Raw genomic sequence first — 25141 nt, 5'->3', positions numbered from 1 at the left:
CATCAGGTGTGCAACTGTGTATGTAACACAAATCCCTAACTCCAGCTTGGTCAGTTCCATATTCATGGGGGCCTACTGCCCAGTTTCACTGGCGTGAAGCCATAGCTAACTTGAACTTGGTGTGTTTAAATAGAATTTCTCACCTTCTTCCAATCTCCTTTCCCTTGGCTGGTTCCCTCGCCTCCCATAATGAATGGTACCTCCCTTCTTTGAACCTGTCAAGCAGGTTTTTTAGAAACATATTTTTTAAATTCCCCTCCTCCCTCTTACCTGCATGAGATCCAAATCATAGCAGGTATTTTTAGCAATAGGTTGTTTCCTTGCCAGTCTCACTGTCTCACTCTACACTTTTGGTTCCAATCCTGTTCACTTCCACGGCTATCTAATTAATAACCTCCCAATACAGCTCTGATTATTGCACTCTCTTGTTCAAACACTTCCAGGAGCTCCCTACCCAATAAATTTGGAACTCCTTATCGCATTCAATGGCACCCACGATATGCTTTAATCTCTTTCTCAGACTCTACTGTTCATGATGCCCACCTTTCTTTTCTTTAGCTAGGTTTTTAAAGTGCCTCCATACAGATCATGTTTGGTCCTCACAAAAATTCTGAAAGGTAAGAAATTCAGGTGATAATATGCTCATGTTTCAAATGAGGAAAACAGACCCGAGAAGAAAAGTGGATCGGTCAAGACTCCTTTACTAGAGAATAGCAAAGTCTATCTATAGCCCAGGGCCAAGAGTTAACCCAAGGACTGGAGCACTCAACCTTTCTCAGAAAGGCAACCTGGCCCAACTAGATTGTCCACTGCTCCCAGAGCTCTGCCCTCCCAGAGCTCTGCCTATTCCACGTAATCTTGGAATACTTGGCTCTGTTCTCCATTTACCTAAATCCTTGCTGCCTGTGAAGCTCTCCTCTTTTCCTCCTCTGACTCACAAAGTGATCATGCAATTGCTTTTAATCCCACTCTGCCTTCTTAGTCTCCCTTTTACTGTCTCAAATTATGATTGAAATGAATGATTCTCATTTAACCTTCTATGCACTTAGTTTTTTTTCTCCCCAACAGACTGTACACGTTGTGAGATTCTGGCCTATGTCTTAAATGTCTCTGTAGCCTCCGCCTATTACTCTTCGTAAATGCACAACAAATATTTGCTGTGTGTGTGTATGATATGTGTGATTCTATTTTTTTTAGATGGCAGGATATTTCATACATTGTTTCATGTTATTGTTGTTTTCCAAGTGTAGAATATCTACATCATTATATCTAGAATCCTAGCCATACGGAAAACCTGGTATAATCTTTATCATACAGTGCACTCTGACAATACCTTTCACTCACTGAACATCCGTTGGCATTCACTAAATCCTTAGTTAGCGTCACCAACTATTTTAAATAGTCTGCTAATGGCTGCAATGAATTAATATTCTAAGCAGCTAGAGACTCATTTTCCCATACCTTGATTTTTAATATCGTTCTAACTCAAGCACACTAAGTCAGAATGTAACTTTGTTTTTTGTCAAGCTGTTACTAATTGAATTTGGCCATTCCTTCCAATGACTGGCCTGGCTTTGCTTAATTGGAGCTTACCCTAATGCAAATAATGGTATTAAAGAAGAAAAAAGATGGTGACCAGGTCTTTCAGCTCAGCACAAATGAATAAAACATATTTCACCCACACACCATACCACAATGTATTTTTCTAGTATTAGAAATGTTTTTCTTCTCTAAAGCAGTCCTACAGTTGAGAAAGCTTTTCTGATGTCAGTAAGCTTCTGAATGGCACTCAACTGAGTTACATTTACCATAGGGCTCACCATACCGCCTCTTAACGAGTCCCAGCGGCTGTTATCTAGAATGGTAATTTGTCCAGGATGGTTGAGGAAGCCAGCCACTTTAGCTAAAACCCCTGGGGGTTGTTGCACAAAAGCAGAAAATGGATTCAGTTTGAATGTTCCTTAATTAACTTCCACAGACGGACAGCAAAGATTAGTGAAATACTGTTAGCCCCGACTTAATACTCTTCCCAGTGAACAGAGGCCATAACCGTTACTGAAGTACTGAGGACTGAGGACAGTGATGGAGGACGTTTAAAGTCGCAGAAAATGACAGCATTATTCTTATGTCAGTGTGTGTGAAAGTCTCTTCCAAACACAATGAAGGCTTCAGCTGTTTCTTAAAGATTCAATACAGATTTGGCCAGGTGTGTTTCTGCACTTTGAGCCCCTGTTCTATTCTCATACACTGAGAGTGTGCACAGAGAAAACCCTTGGTTCTGGGTGAGATCTTCTGATACTGGGACCTGAAAAGAGTCACTTGTGGTCCAGGTCTTGATCTTCTCCTATGCAGGCACAGAAACAACATCTCTTCACTTCATTGAGGAATAATCTAGCTTTGGAGAATCAATTCACTTTTTAAAATTCCAATTACTCTGAGTTACAAAGTTACAAAGAATTTATTTCTTATTAGTCAGGGAATGGTTGGATATTTGTCATCTAGTGTACCCATTATCACAGAAATAGACATGCAATCAGAGCAAAGAGTGTTGGAAAGTCAGGAGGAATATTTCATCCAGATACGTAACAGGCTTGAACATTTTCCCTACTCCAATTACATGACTTTTAGTGATTGAAAGATTGGTTCTCCTCAGAAACAATACGTTTCCCCTCCCTACCAGTGTGGACCTATATTTATTCTTTTCTAGATTCTATGACAATTGCCTCCCTTCAGTTATGTCATTAGGTGTTACTTATATTTTAATTCCCTTGATGAGTTTCAGGATTCATTATAGCCTAGTGATGAAGCACATCAAATATGAGTGAAACAGACATAAATTTAGGACATATATCCAACACTTTACATCTGTGTGATCCTAAGCAATTTTCTTAGCCTGAGTCCAGTTTTTCCATCGGCCAAGGGTAGGAGAGACCTACCTATTCCTAGAGTGGTTTTGAGATTTAACTGGATAATTCATGTAAAGTTCTTGGTACACGATAAGTGTTCAGAAGGGACAACTGTTTGTATCGGTATTACTGCTCATGCGTGAAATTTGACTTTCTCCCCATTAAACCAGCATTCTTTCCTCTCTCCATGATGAAAGTTCTTCATGGCTAGCAGTATTGTTTTCATTTATAAACTATGTATGTGACAGGCAAAACACACTTATAAGATGTCAACTTCCAAAATGAAAAAAATGTAGGTAAAATTAGTATCTCCATTTTACTGATGGAGTATTAGAGACATGAATAAAATCTGACCAGACAGCTAGTAAGATGTGAAGTATTCCAACAAAGATGATAACAAAGCAAACTCCTCTTACATAAGCTTTGGGTTTCTCGTTCATATCATTTAAAAAAAATAAGTGAAATATTTACATGTTGAAAAAAAATCCCTCAAATAGACTTGTTAAAAATTTTGGACAAGCAAGAAAAATTAAGGTAATGACCTAGCTTGTTGCATGAGAGATAATACCAATTTATAATGCTTTACAGCAGTTAGACACAGAAATGTGTTTGATTCTTAGATTCTTCCTAGCATTTTCTTTACTGGGATTTCATACCCTTACAATGACTACCTTCCTCTTCATCATTTCGCATTGTATCCTTTGCATTCATGGAATGCACTCTGTCCTTTAAAATAAGAGAATTGAATAGAATATGCCCATATTATAAATCATATGAGGGCTACTTTTGCGTGTCCTCTAAAGCAATTATATATTCTCCCATGATTTTATGATTATCAATGGAGATAAAAGCAACAATGTCTCTAGTGTACAACTATGTCCGTCCTAATCTCCAGACCCATATCTCCATTCTCCTACTTCATGTCCAGCACTTTGAAACCATGCAGGCTCTTCAAACCAACATGTTCTAAATGAACTCATCGTTTCATCCCTAAACCCATCCTTTCCCTGTTCTCCCTAGCTTGGTGAACTGGACCACTGTTAACTCAACTGCCCTAGCTAGAAGCCCAAACATTATTCTTCAGACTTTCCTGTCCAGTTAATCACTACGTCATGCCCAACGTTGGACATCAGTGGAAGTTGAGTGATTCAATAAAAAACAAAGATTCCAAACCAAAGTGCTTTGCCCTAATGCAGGAAGATTAATGTCTTAAAGTAGCAAATACATACCCTAGAGACATTTTGATTCATGGAAAAAGGGAAAAGAAATTTTTGTTTCCATATTTCTCTTAATGATATTTGTGCAAAGAAGTATATGGTAGATGTATTAAGATGACTTTCAACAGCGAAACAGAAAGACCTCTTGTCAAGTGACAGCAATTAAGGTCAGCTATACTATGTTGGGGAGTACATAATGGATGTGGGAGATTCTACTTGGCTGAAGGAAACTAACTCTCTTACTTGAAGAGACTTTCTGGCTTTGAAAGTCAGGCAAACGGTAAGGATAAAGATTAGCCAAATGAAACAAACAGTGTTTTCTGTTGTCTATGTCTTTTGTACTTTTGCATTTATTCTTCTCTTTTCTCAACGCATAAGCTATTTCTTATTTTCCTTTTTTAAGGTTTTATTTTTTTTAAGTAATCTCTACACCCAATGTGGGGCTCTAACTCACAACCCCAAGATCAAGAGTCACATGCTGTTTCGACTGAGCCAGCCTGGTGCCCTATTAGGCACAAACTTATTTCTTGAGCTGGGAAGATTAAGACCCTTCTGCTCCTTTTTCTATTCCAAAAGTGGGATTATTTCATGGTAAATGAGTTTCCCTCAGAAAGAGTGGTCTAGGATAAACCCTCCTCCCTCTTTGCGGCAGGGAGCTGCCTGTTGGATTTCATTTTCCATACATTTATTATCTTTCTAGTTATTTAACAGTCTTGTCGCATGGGTTTCTTTGTTAAACAAGTTCAAATACTGAGATTAACATTGCAAAATATAAGCTTTTAAAAGCAAGACAAAACAAACAAAAAGGAAATACATTGATTACAATTGCTTCAATTCTTCTTCATGAAATTGGAAGAGTTTAATCATTTAATGGTAAATGGCATTGTAAAAGAAAACTGTACAGAGAAAAAAAATACCTAAGTGTGACTTTTGCCTTTTAAAAATATTAAATCAAGAAAGACAAATTGATGCAGCCAACTTGGAAACTTAATCACACTATAAAACCAAACATAAAAAAACATGCATGCTATAATTTTTTTACACTCTCATTTGTCTGTCACAGTTTGTGCCTGATGTTGGTCTGCCTGGTAGGAGGAATAATTTTCAATTAAATTAGTACTTACCATCATCTTTGTCAGGGATGATCTTAACCTGAGCCCCTGGGAACTCTGATCCAATCCTCCCACCCATGGGCATGCTCAGAAGGACATGGAATGTCTCCTCCTCTTCATACAAGGAGTCATCAATAACAATGATGCGACACATTTTCTCGCGCTCATCTTTGTCAAAGCGGATGACACTGGTGTGGTCCTCGGGCCTGGATATGTAATCTGAATAGGACAGCACTGATGTGGGCACAGTTCCGCCTGCCGTGCCTGGGGACAGAGAATCCGAATGGTGTTTATGTAGAACATGTTACAAGGGTGTTTCCAGAAATAATTATTTTCATATGCAACATCTTCGTGGTCAATTTGTATATCTGAACCTCCCTGGAAATTGCAATAGTGCCTACATACCGTTTTAGCATCATGAGTCCCCTTCGCAGTGGTCTCAAACATACAAAGAATATTACATTTCAAGTGTTTTCTTCTCTACTTCCTGCCACTGGTCTTTCAGAAGAACACAACATTACAAAATAATAGCTCCTACTATTCCAATGCTTACTGGGTGCAGGCAAAGTGCCAAGTGCTTTACATGCATTACCTGCTTAATCCTCTCAACACTCTATTGGGGGTTACACATTGGAGACTTACAGAGGTTAAACCACTTGCTCTGGGACCCAGAGCCCAAGGCGGACCCTGAAGGCTGTGTTTTAGACCACAATTCTTTATCGCCTTTCAACTCATATAAATACATTAATGGGAAATTTTCACTAATGTCTGCTCAGATATCAACTGCCTATATGACATTCTCTTGTACATTCTTAGAAAGTCTACCTGTTTCTTAGAAAGATACTTAGCATATTAATGAATATTATGTATTAATTTTAATTTTGTATTACATAAAATCACCTTTCAGAGGAGGATTACCTAATGCATAAAAGAAATATTTTGAAATTCAGAGTTTTAAACTACTTTGAAATTAGTTTCTTTTCCTTGGGTATGTATTTTTTTGTCCCCCCCACCCCCCCTTTTAAAAAAGAACCCTCTTCTACGTGATTGTGTTTGGGTGGGGGAAGGGGACTTCAATTTCTTGCACTCCAAACAGCTTTGAGTATTAGAGTAAGTAACCACACGAATCACATATGTTTTGATAAGTAACAGCAGTGCTTCCAGGCCCTCTCATCTCTAGTAATTGCTTTTTTTCTCCTCAGAGGTGTAATAGTGAAAGAAGACTTCTGGATAAATGCTTTTTTGTACTTTATGAAAACTGTAATAATAAAGCATATCCCTCAAGGCATAATGTTACGGTTCCAACATGTCAAAGAGGCTTACATATACATCTTTGGGGGGACAGTTCAGTTCTTTGGTAAATCGAGCTACCTTGTTGTGTATAACAGACCACCATCAGCTCCTGGCTCACGTCTCCACTTCTCCTGACGGGAATGAACAGCTCACCGACATCTTCTTCAACAGAGTATTCAGACTGGGGAATAAATACAGTTGACTCTAAGGAGAAAACACAATCGCAGCTACTATTATTTTTGTCTGAGCTTCTAACAATCCTAGGCAAATTAAAATTGCTCTAGCGATCAACATTTTCCCCCTTGCATATTCTTTTAGAATAACACAACGTGAGGGGAAAGAGAAGAGGGGAGCAATCATAAGTATAAAGCGTGCAGGTTCTGGGCCAGTGAATTCTTAACCTGGAGATAAAGCCCAACATTGCTTTTATCTCTAGTAATTGGTTTTTTTCCTCAATCAGTGCAGCTGACATACTTCCTTTAAATGCAACTTTGTTCTCTTGACACAGGTCACCACCTTCCAGTGGCGTAGTCGAATTTTAGAGGCAGAAGAGATGTCAAAGTCACCTTGTACTTTACAGATGAAGAAACTCAGGTGCAGAGAGTTGAACTTATTTGCCAAGGCCTCTTACTGGTTGAGTCAAAATGAAAATTCAGATCTTGTAAAATCTGCTCAAATTTACCTCAGATGTATTCCTTTTGAATGATTAATGCTTAAAAACATAATAACGCATTGTTCAATACTTGAATTTTTTTGTTTGTTTGCTTGTTTTTTAAATCGCAGCTCCTTTAGAATTCATGAATCTATTAGTTAGCTATAAGGAACATACCTGTGGTTTCCTTCCTCCCCTTGAGAAATAACAATAACACACAGTATACAACATTATATTTATAGAATAAGTCTCAGTGATTCATTTTTAAGGTAGTTGAAAGGCATGCTAAGTAATAAAAATGGCATAATTAAATTGGTGAAAAATATAGTTCAATGTAAAAATAGGTTGAATTCAGGAAAACATTTAGTTCAGTAAGTTGACATGATAACCCCCAAACAGATACTTTGGCGACTGGGAGTCTGTTTCACTGGAGTCTCGCATATGCATAGAAAATGCTTCATGGGGCGCCTGGGTGGCTCAGTTGGTTGGGCGGCTGCCTTCGGCTCTGGTCATGATCCTGGAGCCCTGGGATCGAGTCCCGCGTCGGGCTCCCTGCTCGGCAGGGAGTCTGCTTCTCCCTCTGACCCTCCTCCCTCTCATGCTCTCTATCATTCTCTCTCTCTCAATAAATAATAAAAATCTTTAAAAAAAAAAGAAGAAAATGCTTCATGGTTATTTTTCAAACAGTAAGCCACCCTGCTTTTGATGATTATAAAAGACCGTTGGAATAAGACATAGGCGCTCGGGGTCCATGTCCCATCCACTCCACCCTGCCCTGTGCCCCAGGAGCTGATGAATGTGAACCACATCAGAGGTTTCCCTTGTGCTCTGGCTTCCCGATGGGTCAGCCAAAGGGGAGCACAGGCAGGACATGGAGGTGAGGAGCAGAATGAGGTCTGCACCATTCATTCCCCTGGCTGCTTCCGGGTTCAGGGCTGGCTGCACCCCTTCCCCCAAGTAACAGTCATGGTGCCCACTGGACTCCCTAGCTTACTCTCTGGGCTCAGCTAACTTCTCCTTCCCTTGCCCTCAGGCCTAGAGGTGGTAAGGGTGCCTACTCTTACTAGCCTTTATCATGCCTGGTGGTCTCCCAGTCTTTGCCCTCAACTTTGTAAATAGTCATACTATTACATTCTTTTTAAATTACTTAAATTAATTTAAATTTAAATTATTACATTTAAAATATTGAGTATGTCATTTGTTTTCTTCTGAGATTCTGACTGATATATCAATGTAAAAAATGGTACCATTAAAAAAAGGTGGTTATAAGATTTTATAACTAATTATTCATTTATCAAACATTGATTGGGTGACTTGTACTTGCCAGACACTCCTACTAGGCAGAGGGGATATGGAAGTAAACAAAATCCCTGGTCTTAGGGAGTTTTCAGTCTAGTTGGGGGTGGGGGAGAAGAATAAAATAAACAAATACACAAGAATAGACGTCAGGAAGTAACAAGTTATATGAAGAGAATAGAGTGCGCTGAAGGGGACAGGGAGGGCTAGGGCAGGGTATGTGCCATAGTGGGCCTGTGTTATATAGCAATGTATCTCTGATAAAGTCACATTTGAGCTGAGATTGCAAGGTGGTAACCAGATGCCCTCTGTGAATAACTTACAGAAGAGAATTCCAGGCAAAGGAATGAACAAGCGAAAAGGGCCTCAGGCCAAGTCGTGCCAGGTGTGTATAAGGAATGGCCAGGAGGCCAATGTGGCTTCAGTAAACTGAGTAAGGAAGAGAGGGCAAGACATGGGACCAGAGAAGCAGCGATTGGGTGGGTGGTGGGAAGATCAGGTGACGCTTTCAAGATCACTGGGAGTACTTTGGGTTTAAGTCAGAGTAAAATACTGTGTAAATAATCGAAGATTACCCAATGGGATGAAAACACAGTGGCTATTCAAAGTTCCACATAGCAAAGGAGTCAGCCACCATCACTTGTCTTTGGCAGAGCCTCAAAGGCAGGCTGACGAGTTGGAGGAGATGGAAAGCTTTATAGGAGAAGAAAAGGAAGGCTGCAGCTGTGCCCTGACTAGAGGCTGTTGGTACAGGGAAGCTGTGGGCAGGCTGACTAGAAGTGGGGCATCCCATCTGACTAGTTATGGGAGCACATCTGGTTTCTCTGGTGGGTCTTAAATTGAAAATGAGGAGAAAAATTAGGGAAGCTGTCAGTTATTGATTAAATTTTGACCCCTTGAGGCTGATTGCTTCAGAGGCTGTGGTGTCGCTTCCCAGTTGCTGTCTGTTGTGGGTCTGAGTTGTATTTTAATATGTGGTCTGTCTGTTGCTTGTGTGTATGTCCATCCACCTCTCAATAGAAAAGCATGAAAGGCTTTGAATATGGGGGTGCTGTAACCTGACATATTTTAAGAACATTAAATATCCAAACTGAGATGTAAAATTAGCCAGTTGGGCATATAATCCTGGATTTCAGTGGACAGGGCCAGATGGGAGAGATAAAAGTGGGAGTTACTGGCACGCTGGCGTGTGTGAAGTCAGAGTCAGGATGAAATCATTTAGGGAGGGACTGTAGACAAACAAGACAATGGAGCCAGGGACTAGCCCGCAGGGCATTTAGAGGTCAGGGAGATAAAGGAAGACTGAGCAAAGGAGGCTGAGTGGGGTCCCAGTGATGAGAACAACCAAGGGAGTGTGGATACTGGAGGCCAAGTGCAAAAAGTGTTTTAAGAAGAAGGGACCGATGAAATGTTTCAAGTGCTGCTGACAAGTCAAGAAAGTCGAGAATAGGTCATTTGGGCAAAGGGAAGTCACTGGTTATCTTTACAAGAACTGTTTCAGTGGAGTCAGGGGACAAAAGCCTGAAGGAATGAATGGGAGGAGAGACACTGGAAGACAAAAGGCATAGACATTTCAAAAAGTTTGCTGTCAATGGAGTGACATCTAGAGAAATAACCTTGTTGATTTTTAAGATGAGTCTTTGTAAGGGCAAAATTACTCCTATTATGAAGTAGGATTTTACCAAACATAAAATTTCAACACAGAAATTATCATAACATTTCATTAGAAAAAATACACAAAGTGCCATGGAATATTCAAGTCAGGTATTCAATGAGTTCCAATGAGTTTCTTTATTAACTAATGGAAATTAAGTCCAGTATCACTTAGGTTTTGGCAGTCCTCAGGTCATTTACTCCAACAGCATTAGTATATATATTACACAAAGTTTTGTTTCTTTATTAAAGTTTGCTGTGGACTGAACGTGTCCCTCAAAATTTATACATGGAAGCCCTAACCCTCAGAGTGATGATATTTGGAGGTGGGGACTGTTGGGAAGAAATTAGGTTTAGATGAGGTCATGGGGGTGGGGTCCTCATTTTGGGATTAGTATCCTTAAAAGAATAGGGGCTCTCTCTCTCTTTCTCTCAGTCTCTCCACACACATGCACCAAAGAAAAGCCATGTGAGCATATTAGCAAGAAGGCAGCAGACCGCAAGCCTGAATCTGCCGGCACCTTGATCTTGACTTCCAGCCTCCAGAACAATGAGAAATAAATGTCTGTTGCTTATACCACCCAGTATGTTATATTTTGCTATAGCAGTCTGAGCTAAGACTGAGTTGATCATATGTAATACTTATTCTGTACTTCTAATCTATACTGGCCAACTTTTAAAAATAAGTTATTCATAAAAGTCCCACGTATGGCATTGTAACTGCATACCTTGAGTTCCTCCTACATGCTATGGCCCATGCAGGTTTGATTAAACAAGCCAGCACTGGTTGCTAGAGCCAGGATCTTTGAAGTATGAATAAAGATGAAAGTTAGGTGTCCAGAGCTTACCCTTAGCTCTGGAACCCACTCCTACACTTGGTCTGACAGAGGGTGAAGAGGTCCAGCACCACGTTTAGGTCTTCTGCTGACCAAACTTTGGGCAGAAATGGATGGTTTATGGGAGAAACGGGAAAAGGAGAGAGGAAGAAAAGCTTCCCTGGTAGATTTTTCTAGTTAACATCATTTTTCAACTTCACTTCATATTTATAGTAGATGCTCACAAGCTGACTGCCTCAAGCAAGCACAGCTTTTTAAGTGTAAAACCCCCCAGCGTGGCATCCTTAAAAATTATTAGCTAATACCAAAAAAATATTACCTAATACATATGGGGTTCTTACTGTTTGTGAAGACTTATTCTAAACCCCTCACATGTATCGGCTGGTTTTATACTGGCAACAAAGCTTTCATGTAAGAACTATTATGCCTGTCATTTTACCTCCGAGGACACGAGGCACACAGAGGTTACGGAACCAGTGGAAGGTTAGGCTGGTAGTGGCAATGCCCGTATTTGAACCCAAGAAGCCCATCTCGAAGACCAAGCCCATGACTGCTATCGTCTACTTCTAAAGGAAGAACATTCAGGGTAGCAGGCATCAGCACTCACACCAGAGACACACAGAAGGCTCAACTGAGATTATAAAAGACATAATTACTGCAAAAACAGAGCCGGCAGGGACCGCAGAGGCAGAACAAAGGAAGCTAAAAACAAGTATTTTGAGAATTCCTTTACAGATCCAACGTATTCATAGAATTCTATATATAAACTTATACATATAAAAGTATGAAAGTATTACATAAGGTATAAAATCTGTATGATATTCATATTAATCAAGTTATAGAAGTATTATGTGTTACATGTACAAATACATAATAATAGGTGTATGAATATAATACCTGCATTATGTAATATAACAGCATATCATATGTCAGATCCCAATGAGCCCATTAAGTGGAAGCTACAGTAGCCTCTGAGAAGGGGTTCATTGAGAGGCAAAACCAGGGTGGTTTTATACAAATAGTAAACCCTCTGCTAAGTAAACAGAGACACACACACAAAAATGACTTCAGGGTCAATCTCTCCAAACTTAACACTGGCTTTCCCAAGGGGTAGTCCTACAAGGGACTTTTCCTTCTTTAAATCTCTCAGAATTCCTGATGATGAACATGTGTTACTTTTAGATTTTCGGATTGGTTTCATTATTCTGTATTTTGAAAGATAAAGCCGAATAAAGTGAGTGCATTCTTTGTTAGTCAATGCAACTATACTGTAATGAGTGCTTTGGTCTGCAACTGCAGGTTTTATTTTTAGGTTTGACTGGGCTGTCACTTAGGCAAAAAAAAATGACTTCTGTTCTCAGAAATAAAGTAGTTGTAGTTATATTTGAAAGATAATGTTCATGCTGCCCTTTTCTCAGTTATCCCAAACAGATTAAAAAAAACAAAACAGATTCTACTAAAAACATGATAGAACAAAATATCTTCTAAAAATCTTTGTTATAATGGAACAGAGAAAGAAAATGCAGTGCATGGAGAAAGGCACTGAGTGTTCATCTTTGGAGAGTTTGGCACATTGAAAAACCAACCCCAAAGATATTCTGGGACCTCCTCGGGCTACCATGGTGCCCTTAGACTGGTCAACAAGTGGTACCGAGTATGGAGTCTGTCCCTGATGTGTTTAAACTTGGACAGCTCTCTTAATTTCCATGGTCTGTTTTTTTGTATCCCGAAACAGACATAGTGATTAATATAGGTTACTTTCACAGGGACTCAAAAGAGACACAAATGAGAATAATGAAAACATCTAAATCACATGATAGTAAGTATCACATGTTCACATCAGGATGCCATGAGATCCAAAAATCATCCTTTAGCACTATGCAGATGTGGGTTAAGAGTGAATCTTAAGGTAATCTTTGTTCCTATCATTAAATGTTTTCATTTTGTGAAGGCAGAAACTTTCACACAGTTTTACACCACGAAGATGGTTTTATTTTGCACCACCTTTTTTCATATCTACCTTTTGGTGCCAGAAATGTACAGATATGTGCTGTTACTTGAACAAGTATTTAGAATTGTCTGTCTCTCTTAAGACAATGACTTGTGCTTTACAGTAACAGAATTCAAAAAGACAAAAAGCTTTCCATTCTCAGAAAAAAAATAAATAAATAAAAAGAGAAGAAAAAAAGAAAAAGGTTTCCACACTCACCGAAATTGAATTTTTGCATGCTTATCATTTTGGTGTGATAAGCTGCAGGGAACTACCATTTCACTAATTCTGGATCTTCAATTTTGGCACACTCATCGGCTAGCCAGTGATCCCCCATGTCAACACTGACAATGGTAGAAAATTTTAAAAGTAATAACTAGTGTTTGTGTTTCATGTAATAGCCTATGTCATCTGAATTCTACCGCATGAAATGGGTTTGGTTCACTCAGCACACAAAAATTTTCCTTTCTTTGTATCCAATAAGATTAGGGTTCTTGAGGTATAATTTCTACTTTCCTGTAGAATGGTATGTTTATTCTCTACTATATATTATAGAGAATTAACCTAATCTGATCATACAAAAAATGATTACAGAGATCAAATATTTAACTCACTAGGTACATGGTCAATTTTGATATCATAAAGGTATCAGAAGAGCCCCTTTCAATCAGAAGTTTGCAGACACTTCAAGTGTACATACTAAATAATTGCATAAAATACTTACAGCCTCTAGACATCTATATGCTAGGTATCCATACTCAAATACCTATATTTGAGGTCATGTTCTCTTAATAAAGTATACATAAAACTCAATTTACCCCGGTTAGAAATTATTCAAGGTAAAAAAAGGAATGGGATCTTAATATAAAATAGGCTTTAGCTCTTACCTATTTTCCTCTTAACAGAAATAAAAATGTTTAATATTAATTAATATCTATATACTACTAAGAGTGAGAAAAGATGGTGTTATGTTTGACAGTTAGGGAACCTAATATATAGGAAATTAAGAATCTTCTTCCAGGTTAAGAGACCTCTCTGGGTGCTGATTGTTCCTTTATCACAGCACACAGCATTCTGTATTGTTAGCTGTGATCGTTTGGTGGAAATCACCTAAAGATACACTTTCAGAGTTAGTGTGCCTTCTTCAGTGTAGCTCCCTCATCTCCAGCTCTCAGCAGAATTCCTGGCATATAGTGAATGTTCAATAAACAGCTGTTGAACATAGATGCATTGTGCAAGAGCTGGAGTAGTCTTGATCATCTTCCTGGAACCCTTGTTTTGTTCACCTATACTAATATATTTTTTGGCTTGATATATAAAGGGAAAATTTAATAGAAGAAGAAGAGAAGGAATCCCTTTATTCCTGGTTTTGTTTGTTTTTTCATATACAAGAATAGGTGAAACAATGTTGCCATTGGCAAAGTGTGCCATTTAATTATGATTCTGGATATTATTTATTTTCAGTCATGTGGAATGACAGAAGATTGTAAAACTCAGGGAAAAGAGAAAGGCTTCGTAGGGGAAAAAAATCTCTCTCTATATTCAGACACTGGCTCCGGCACTTATTAGCAGAGAACTTTGGGGAAATAAATTCTTTGAGCCTCAGAGATCTCATTTGGAAATTGACATATAAATCACAGGTTTCGATGAGATATGATTGTGAAGCTCCTAACACAGTGTCGCGCTCACAGAGGATACTCAAATATGGTAGAGCTTGCTATTATGATTACTCTCTTACCCTTGGCCTATGGAATAATCCTTCTGGACTTCTCTGGGTTGGGTTAAAAAAGAGGGCAGGAGGAGTAACAGTGACCTGAAATTTCCTCGAAGCCCTTCTTGTCTTCCGGCAATCTGCTGTCTGCTCTTGATTCAGTCCAGCCTAGCTGCAGAGGATCTTTCCGCGAAAGCTAATTGTTACCACTCAGTGGGACCCCACAGAGGAGTGCCCATCCTCTCAGAGAAAGTGTTATTTTACCCATCTCTGCCAATACTAAAGACAACCAAATACAACAGCTTCCAAGTGGTCGATTTAGGCAGAGATTTAAGGTTGGCTCTATTTCTCAGGTTCCCCATCCAGAAAATGAGTTATATGCTTCACGCACTTTAAAAACCACTCCCAACTGGAATGTTCTACGTGCATTTGTAAAGGATGGAGATTGTGGAATCAGCTGAAACAAGGGAGGATAACAGTGATAGAGAATAAAGCAGTGAGGTAAAAATCATGACACCAAGAGTAGATTTTCCATGGGAGTGCCTCCAAGGCCACAAGCAGTTGGGGCAAAGATGGTGTGACAAAGAGAGGTTAACAGCTCTGCTTAGCTGTCTGTATTCTTCCTATTCTAATTTTCCTCTTTGTACCACAGATTTCAATGTGTGAGGAAATTGAATTTATTGATGTACCCAGTAAATGACTAAACCCATTTGTCTGGGAAGCTATTGATATCCACAGTCATGGCAGAATGGTGTGTCCTTCTGTGCTCCCATTGAGCTTTGTTGAGTAGAAGGAAAAGCCCTTTTCAGTCCTCCATTTTTTTTAGAGATTATTTATTTATTTAACAGAGAGAGACAGAGTGAGAGAGGGAACACAAGCAGGGGGAGTGGGAGAGGGAGAAGCAGGCTTCCCTGCAGAGCAGGGAGCCCGATGCGGGGCTCGATCCCAGGACCCTGAGATCATGACCTGAGCCGAACGCAGACGCTTAACGACTGAGCCACCCAGGCGCCCCTCAGGCCTCCATTTTAATGCAACAAACTATGTCTGTTCTCAACAAAATGTGGGCTTCTGAAGTCCCATCTGACAGTTGAGCTGTGCCTGAGTGGCCCCTCTCTGAGTGGCAGGGAAGGTACCAGCATGACAGCGAGATCTGCATGTGGCCAGCAGATGAGCTCCCTTCTATGCATGGCCACCCCAGGGGATCCAGGGATGAGAACTGGGGTACACTTGTTATCATTGGTGTCTGCCCTTTGAAGCAGGCTGCCTTCCTGCACAGAAGATGCACAAAGACAGAGTGACTGGATCCACTCTTTAGAATAGAGTCAATCTATTCGCAGCCAGGTCACAACATCGGGAGGCAGGAGCAATATTACAGAACATCCATATGGGCATTGCATAGTACCTGAGGTGAAACAAATAAGCACCTAAATGTATGTATTATCTCTGCAGTGGATATAGATACTCATGTATTGAATAAAACGAATAGTCATTTAAAATCTTTAATCACAACTATGTAACTTAAAAAATATAAATGGATACAGTATTATAAGAGTATAATTATGAAAATGTGAGAATTTAGGATGTATATATGTATACATTCATATATACGTGTGTGTGTGTGTAAAGTTTATGTTAGTAAGTTGTTTGTTTTGTTTTGTCATAAAACATGTGAAGAGTATTCTAAAATTTGTCAAATGTGGGGATACCCGGGTGGCTCAGTCGGTTAAGCCTCTGCCTTAGGCTCAGGTCATGATCCCAGAGTCCCAGGATCAAGCCCCGCATCGGGCTCCCTGCTCCGCGGGGAGTCTGCTTCTCCCTCTGTCCTTCACCCACTCATGCTCTCTCTCTCTCACTCTCGCTCTCTCTCAAATAAATAAAATCTTTTAAAAAAAAGAATAAATAAAAAAATAAAATTTGTCACATGTGAAATTGAGAGCATTCTATAAACAACAAGTAAAATGCCTAAAATGGTATATATGTCTACACCATAGGGAGGTAAAAGACAGTGAGTGAAGGAACGTATATAATGTGTTAAGTACATTGTCTGCCAATTGTGTTTGATGAATTTCCAATATCGTTAGCAGTAGCAGTTATGGATAAGTAAAGAAATGGGAAAAGTATGTATTTGCATGTGCTTATATAAACTAGCTAATAAGTGATGACCATTTCCAGACTAAAGTGAAGCAGAGTTGGATATTTCCTCTTCTTAGTCCCATAACACTGCACATACTTTGTTGTACCACATCACGTTCTATTGCGATCATTTACTTATAGGGCTCTCCTTCCCATTAGACCATATGAGCTTTGATAGAAAGAACTATATCCTATTATCTTTGCATCCCTAACACATAGTGATACCCAGCACAAGTATGAGCTGGATACATTTTTAATGCATGCAAAATAAAATCTCATTATCATGTCCTAGAAGTAATAAGCAGAGGGGGAGTTTACAGGCATAATGGTTCCTAAGGTTAGCCAATTTATATGTGAAGAGTTACAAGACAGTGTAGAAAAAAACAATTAATTTTGAAATGGTAGGGAAAGTGACCCTTTATGGGGCGGAGAAGGATTCTTTAATCTCTTAAAATGAAATCTAACAATATTATTTGTGATATTAGAAATAACACTCAGGCGCCTGGGTGGCTCAGATGGTTGAGCGTCTGCCTTCAGCTCAGGTCATGATCCCAGGGTCCTGGGATTGAGTCCCGCATCGGGCTCCCTGCTCCTTGGGAGCCTGCTTCTCCCTCTGCTTCTCTCTCTCTCTCTGTCTCTCATGAATAAATAAATAAAATCTTTAAAAAAAAAAAAAGAAATAACACTCATATTGTGCTTTGTTTTATAGAACTCTTTCATAAGAATGATGCAATATGAGAATCATTAATTTTTCTTATTTTGCACATTAGGAAACCAAGTCTTAATAAAACCTGTTTGATTTGATTAAGGTCATAAAACTAGAAATGGCGGAATTGGTAATCAAACTCAGATCTTGTAACTTTTAAGACCAATGGTCTCCAACAAGATGTGGAATATATCAAGCATTATGGGACACTTATCAGTTATCCTAGGGATGATCATGGCCTAGAATGACTAGGGCTGAACTTCATCTAGAAAATTCCATAACAACTTAGATGACCATTAAATGAAATGAAATTATGGCAAAGTTGTGTGTGTGTGTTGTGTGTATGCATTTTTTTATTTTTTATTTTTTTATTTTTTATTTTTTTATTATTATTTTTTTATTGAGAGAGAGAGAATGGTAGAGAGAGAGCATGAGAGGGAAGAAGGTCAGAGGGAGAAGCAGACTCCCTGCTGAGCAGGAAGCCCGATGCGGGACTCGATCCCAGGACTCCAGGATCATGACCAGAGCCGAAGGCAGTCGCTTAACCAACTGAGCCACCCAGGCACCCTGTATGCATTTTTTTTTAAAGATTTTTATTTATTTATTTGAAAGAGTGAGTGAGAGTGAGAGCACAAGTAGGGGGAGGAGCAGAGGGAAAGGGAGAAGCTTCCCGCAGAGCAGGGAGCCTGATGTGGGGCTGGATCCCAGGACTCTGGGTTCATGACCTGAGCGGAAGGCAGACACTTAACCAACTGAGCCACCCAGGCTGCCCCTTTATTTTGTTTTTAATATTCCTCTTATCAGACCTCTTATGGGTATAGAGTGTTACTCTGAGCTTATAAATAGGAAGGCTAAAATGAGTTTAAGTGTCTTTTTTTTTTTTTAAGATTTATTTATTTATTTATTTGCAAAAGAGAGAAAGAGAGAGAGAGATTGGGAGGAGAAGCAGAGGGAGAGAATTTTCAAGCAGACTCCTGGCTGAGCTCAGAGCCAGACATGGGGCTTGATCTCAAGACCCATGAGATCATGAGCCGAGCTGAAACCAAGAGTCTGATGCTCAACTGAATGAGCCACCCAGGCACCCCATGATTTTTAGTGTCTTATTTCTTAAAGTAAATTATGGCAATTATACCAATTGGCAAATAAAATATCAAGAAATGGCTTCTGGGGTCCCTGGCTGACTCAACTGGTAGAGCATGTGACTCTTGATTTCAGGGTCATGAGTTCAAGCCCCACATTGGGCTTAGAGCTTACTTAAGAAAGAAAAAAGTAAAGAAAGAAAGAGAGAAAGAAAGAAAGAAATGGCTTCGAACAAACTAACTGATGGTCCAGTTTATATGTATTAAAGTTGCCACAGCCTTGTTCAAAAGAGAGCTTTGTTATGCTAGCACTTACCCAAAACTCAGGACTAGAAGAAAATTTAGTTATTTATTCCTAGATAGTGCCGATAAAACTAAATGTAATTAAATGCCACTGTTCTTTAAAAGAATTATAAACATAACTGAACTCCATATTTAACTAAAATAGAGATGTTAGTTAAACAAACAGACCCAGAGCCCTGGTTCTCTTATGCGTTCTAATTATGTTCAGTCTTGTAACCCAGAGATTTCCACATGTCTCCATTTCATGTACTCTGTAGCTTGTATCTTCACAGAAAATTTAAGAGTTTTCTGACTGACAAAATAAAGTAGGCTGGCAGTTGAAAAGAAAGTCACGTCTGGCTTCTGACAGGATTTCAGCATTAGAAGAGTCTCTCCCACCTTTGTATAAATGCCAGGCCTCAAAAAGCCATTCAACCTCTCTCTCTCTCTCTCTTTTTTCCTGACTGCACTGAGACAAGCCAGCACTATAAAGGTATGGCAGGGGAGGGAATGGGTCAAATTACACACAATTGCAGTGAGACTCCCTTTTACCAACATCAGCCAAAGGTGTGCACTAACAACAAAGCATCACCTAAGAGGAGTTAAGAGCAATGATTCAAGACACAAGTCACTGAAGAGCAAGGTTAGGTTGGGTGGGTTTTACATAATGAATGTGGAAGCATATGGGCCAAATGCCAATTTTTGGCTCATAAATATATGCAGGAAACTTGAACAATGAAGTGTACCATGGGGAGCAAATTAATCCAAAAGTGGCCTAATTCTTAAACTATTTGTGTAAAGAAATTTTATAAAGACACTTAAAAGACTTTAAGAAATAATGAATTAATTCAAGAAAAAGGAGATGAACAATATTGTTTCTAAAGGAAGGAATTATAGTAAGAGAAAGAACATGTTGATAATCATATGTGCATTTGTAATTCATTTACTTGGAACAATACAGCTTCCCTTATTAATGAATTTATTAGTTTTTGGTTTCCCTCTCCCATCAGCATATCTGAGAATACTGAACCATGAGTCTAGAACATTTCCCCCATAGAAAGTCCAAAAATTGAATGTAAAACTTCCTTTATAAGGTATTTTGTCATTAAAAACCCAATAGCAACAATATAAACAAGTTGATGATAGCTCTTACCATCTCCTGGGTCAACAATCTCCACCGTGGTCACTGCAGGGAATTCCAGAGCAGCCAGCACGGGCTCTGAGAGAACCACCTGGAAGGTCTCCGACTGTTCGTGCTCCCCATCACTCATGATCCGCACTCTCCAGGTGGCCCTGATCTGGCCTGGGTTGAACTGCACTTGTTTCTGTGCTTTGCCCTTGAAGTCTTTGTCTTTTTCTGCAGTCCCATCTCTTGTGCCAATACCTTCACAAAAACATGGTATCATTTTCTTAGTTTCACTTTCAATTGGATTATTAAGGTTTTTCTTGTTAACTTTTTGTGTGTTACTTCATCCTGCATGTTACTAGATCCAGGTTTGATTCCACAAAATGGACGGTTGGGTATGGGTCCCACAGTGAAAGTGTTCTCCTGTAGGTGTTGGTTGGTTCATGATTCTGTTCTATTCTGACCTCATGATGGTTTTCCTGTATATTCCTTGAGCTATGTTTGTGTTAGATGGAACCTCTTATAAAGCAAGACCCAGTAAATTGATATTCATGTTGTGAATATTCTTAACTCCTACAAATTCATTCAGTCTAAAAACTCTTCACATTTGCTTCTGCATGTATTATATTGCACATGTTATATGATAAAAACATAAAAAAGTTCTCTAACTAGAAAATATAAACCAAAAAGAAACTCGTGAGTCAAGAATTCTTTGATAATCAAAGTTGTAAATGGTCAAGCATAATAAAGAATTACAATGTTCTCTACACATTTACTAGAATGAGGACCCTTAAAAGAATCTAATTCAGTGATTGTCAACAGGACCACATCCAGGTTTTTTCTGGTGGAATACTTCAGAATTCCATGAAACCATATGAACAGAACTGGAGAGCTAAATATATAAGGTTATTATGAGCAGTATGTTTGGCTTACTCTGATGGTTCACTCAAGGTCAACTGCAGTGAGCTGAGGAGGTTGAAGGATCTCTTGAGTCTTTCACTACATTACAAGAGGATCTTTACCATTACTATACCATGTACTCAAATCATAGATTATCTATAAATAGTCAACAGTCAACAAATCCAATGTCATAGAAAAATTATAAAATTGCAGTAGTGCTCATACCAGTATATATCCTTAAGTACTGAATCAGAAGCTCTTAGTGAGTTGAGTTAATAGAATAATTTTCAAATATATTTCTTTAAACATTGGCATTTTGAGAGAACTTGGTAGGAAAGACAGACTTAAAAAGGGAAAAATAAAATCTTGTGACTATTAGAATTAAAAGTCTGAAAAATAAAGTCTTTGTAACATTTCTTATTTAATTGAAACAATTTTCTTCTTAGAGAGTGGTGCTTATGTAAGATTAATGTGACTATTTCTTCATCTGAATACATTACTGTTAGTCTCGTCTTAAAATGAAGGTGAAAATATTTCATTAAAATATTTTCGTTTTATAGATCTCAGAAAAAATATAAATATTGCATTTTTTTCAATAGTAGGTAAAACATCTCTTTAATGTCAGGAGGAAAAAGGGTACAGAACTAGGAATCCCAGCACTACATATTTTGTTGAATGTTGCAGACTTCCTGTTGGCTCTCTGGTTCCTAGGGCACACAGACAGGTTGTCAACACCTCTTGGGTCCACCATGATTCACTGCCAAGGTGATGATGAAAGGAATCATTCTCTCTGAGGTTCCAGCACACATGCTGCTCATTGACCCATCTATCCCCAGTGGCATGGGCCAGCAAAGAATCTATTATTTGGTCTCTGATAACTACTGCCCACTTTTCTGTTTTGCTTTGTTTCACCAACAATGCATTATTTTCCTAGAGATTCAAAAGGCAGTTAAAAACAAAAAAGGAATGAGTACAATACAAGGAATGTCCACTAGTTCCAACTAGTCGTCCTTACTAAGTGATAATCAAGTTACCCAACCTAATAAAACACACTGTAATACCAAATCTCATTGTTGCTGCTAAAAACACATATAATTTTTTGGGTGGATTTTATAAAATATTCCCAGTTGAATGTTGGATGTAAATTATAAATAGGCAGTATTGTTGATTCTCCAAGAAAGAGGAATGGACTTCTATTTCTTTTTTTTTTTAAGATTTTATTTAGGGACACCTGGGTGGCTCAGTGGGTTAAGCATCTGCCTTCGGCTCAGGTCATGATCCCAGGGTCCTTGAATTGAGCCTCGCATCAGGCCCCTTGCTCAGCAGGGTGCCTGCTTCTCCCTCTGCCTGCCACTGCCCCAGCTAGTGCTCTCTCTCTCTCTCTCTCTCCCCATCTCTCTCTGATGAAAAAAAAAAAAAAACCAACAAACAAACCTTAAAAAAAGATTTTATGTACTTATTTGAGAGGGGAGAGAGAGAAAGAGAGAGAGAGAGAGAGCAAGAGCACAGGAGGGAGGGGCAGAGGGACAAGCAAACTCCCCGCTGAGCAGGGAGCCCGATGCGGGGCTCGGTCCCAAGACCCTGGGATCACAATCTGAGCTGAAGGCAGATGCTTAATCAACTGAAAAACTGTGTTTTGTGTTGTCTGTGTCTTTTGTACTTTTGCATTTATTCTCTTTTCTCAAGGCACAAGCTATTTTTTTTTCTTTTTTTAAGATGTTATTTTTTTAAGTAATCTCTACACTCAATATGGGGCTCAAACTCACAAACCCAAGATCAAGAGTCACACACTCTTCCAACTGAGCCATCCAGGCGCCCCTTTATTTTGTGGAAAAAAAAATTGTGGTCTTAAACTGTTGATATGCTTCTCAAACATGAGATAAAACTAAGAAGGACAGGTTATATTTTTAGAAAGTAAAATAAGACTTAGATGAAATACTAAACTTGCTTTGGATCAAAAATAAAGATTTCCTTTTTATAATTAACATGCAGTACCTATTCTGAGTGTAGTGCTAATCTATCTTGTTACTTAACAGTGTGATCCATGGATCAGCAGCATAAGAAACATCTGAGAGCTTGTTAGAAATGCAGAATTTCAGGCTCTACTCCAGACCCCCTGTATCAGAATCGACACTTTAGCAAGATCCAGGTAAATCTTATGTGCATTAAAATTTGAGGGTAGATAGACACACACTACTTTATATCTCCATAGGGCCCTTTATATAGGGGCGCATTTTAATAAACAATGAAGAAATGGCCCATAGACTGTGAAGAACACAGATTAGTCCACATTTTAATCTCATGTGGTAGATGAGACAAGTCAAGTACACACAATGCTCAACAAATGCTCTTTCTTGGAAATACAGATATTCAGCTGGTAAACCATATATATTATAAATAACATGATTAGATTGGGCAAAAAGAATTCTGGAAATCAAAAAGCTTACAAATTGGGCTTAAATATATGCTTTTATTTTTCAAAGAGAATTCATTATTAAACAAAACATATTACTTCGATTTACTAAGCGAAACCACAATTGCATCTTTTCCTCTGGCATACAAAAATGGCATGGAGGTCAAGCAAGCTACTTTTGGAATGAGAGAGCAGATTTCATTACCCTACCTCGACCACATAGCAGCAATGGGATCATAGGCAGGTTATGAACTTCCTCAGTTGTGGAGGATTTAAGAAGCAGCAGGGTGTGATATGTGATAGTTCAGAAAGTTAGCCCTGGGGCCAAATCTCGGCTCTGCCCCTTAGTAGCTCTGGGCATATGACAACTTTTCTGTTTCTTTAACCTGCATAATGGGGGCTATCATGACATTCCTTTTATGGGGTTGACTATGTAAGGTATTGGGAACTAGGGCTGGCACATCATAAGAACTCAATAAAATTTTAGCTATTATTGCCCGCTCATAGTCCATTATGTTACACGGTGTCTGGCACTCAGTAAGCGCTCTAGAAAATTAGGTTGAGTTAGTGAGTAACTAAGTTGTAAGGAGTAAAAGACAAAGGTGAAGTACCTAATGTGCTTAATGAAGTATCTATTTTTTAGTAAATGCTTGATAACCGGTAGCAATAAGACCTTTGAAATTCAAATACCTTTATAAAATGCACAGACATATTTAATTTATTAATGTGTTATATTGGTTATAAAATGAATCATCATCTCCGAGAAAACACCTATATAGATTTCATGTAATTCATGATTTACTAACTGTGCTCCTGAACGTAGTGATAGGCTGCCTTTAGGTATCATGCAAACTATCTAATTCTAAAAGTTCGTAAGTGAAAGTGGAGGTTTTAGGAAACAGGAACATGAAACACATTCACTGTAGAACTTCTTGGAGGCTACCCTCCTCTTTAATCTGACTTCCATTCTCTGTCCCAGCTTGAATGCTATTGACATCTTCAGTGATTGATGGGTGTGGGCCACACACGCAAGTCTTGCCAACTTCCTATCTCCCCAGGTTACTAAGTAACATGTGAGGTTAACCAAGTAGAGCTAAAGAACCTTTACACAATGGCTGGTGCTCATCTCAACACAGAGGAAATAACAGTTCGTGGAAAAAATAACGTCAGGAGAAAAAAAGGGCTCTTGTTTGACATTTTAGGATTCTGCTTTAAAAAAGAAAATGAAGGTGGGGCGCCTGGGTGGCTCAGTTGTTAAGCGTCTGCCTTCGGCTCAGGTCATGATCCCAGGGTCCTGGGATCCAGCTAGCTTTGGGTGCCCTGCTCGGCGGGAAGCCTGCTTCTCCCTCTCCCACTCCCCCTGCTTGTGTTCCCTCTCTCTCTCTCTCGCTGTCTCTCTCTGTCAAATAAAGAAAATCTTAAAAAAAAAAATGAAGAGAAGAATGTGAAAAGATAGTTTTAAAAATATCTTTCCACTAGTAACTTTCCCATGACTTTCAGTGGACTCTGTGTAAGTGAGTAAACTGAACATACCCACCAGGAATTCAGGCAAAATACAAACAGATGAAGGCATCCTTAAGAATTGCTAAGGTTCTCTGTTTTTTCATAATTATTTTCCCCCATATTTTCAAGCACAAAGAACACTGAAGGCTCATCACTCACTGACAATAAGTAAAACAGGATCAGATTCCTGATCTGCAGAGCACGCGTATGTGTGCAGAGAAAACATGTTTCTAAAGAGAGAGCAGTAAGAGCGTTCACAATGCTTTTGAGGGTTTGACACAGAGTGGAAATGACAGCTGAGAAGAGGTACATGTGAATAAAGATGGAAGCAGG

General features: G+C 39.0%; 1 protein-coding gene across 1 annotated transcript in view; it reads right to left on the bottom strand.

Moving 5' to 3' along the window:
* The window catches only part of FREM2 (FRAS1 related extracellular matrix 2), a 155388-nt gene that overhangs the window by 55635 nt on the left and 74612 nt on the right, over positions 1-25141 (bottom strand). Inside the window, exons 4-6 of the mRNA XM_028107332.2 lie at positions 20020-20250; positions 6607-6732; positions 5248-5499 (exon numbers count right to left, since the gene is read on the bottom strand). Of these exons, the coding sequence (XP_027963133.2) occupies positions 5248-5499; positions 6607-6732; positions 20020-20250 (609 nt within the window). The remainder of the gene's footprint in view (positions 1-5247; positions 5500-6606; positions 6733-20019; positions 20251-25141) is intronic.

Source organism: Eumetopias jubatus, unplaced genomic scaffold (assembly GCF_037043125.1).
Source record: "Eumetopias jubatus isolate StellerSeaLion01/CBP00866 unplaced genomic scaffold, mEumJub1_p1.0 scaffold_3, whole genome shotgun sequence".
NCBI classification, from domain to species: Eukaryota; Metazoa; Chordata; class Mammalia; order Carnivora; family Otariidae; genus Eumetopias; species Eumetopias jubatus.
This window is presented reverse-complemented; position numbering and strand designations above follow the sequence as displayed.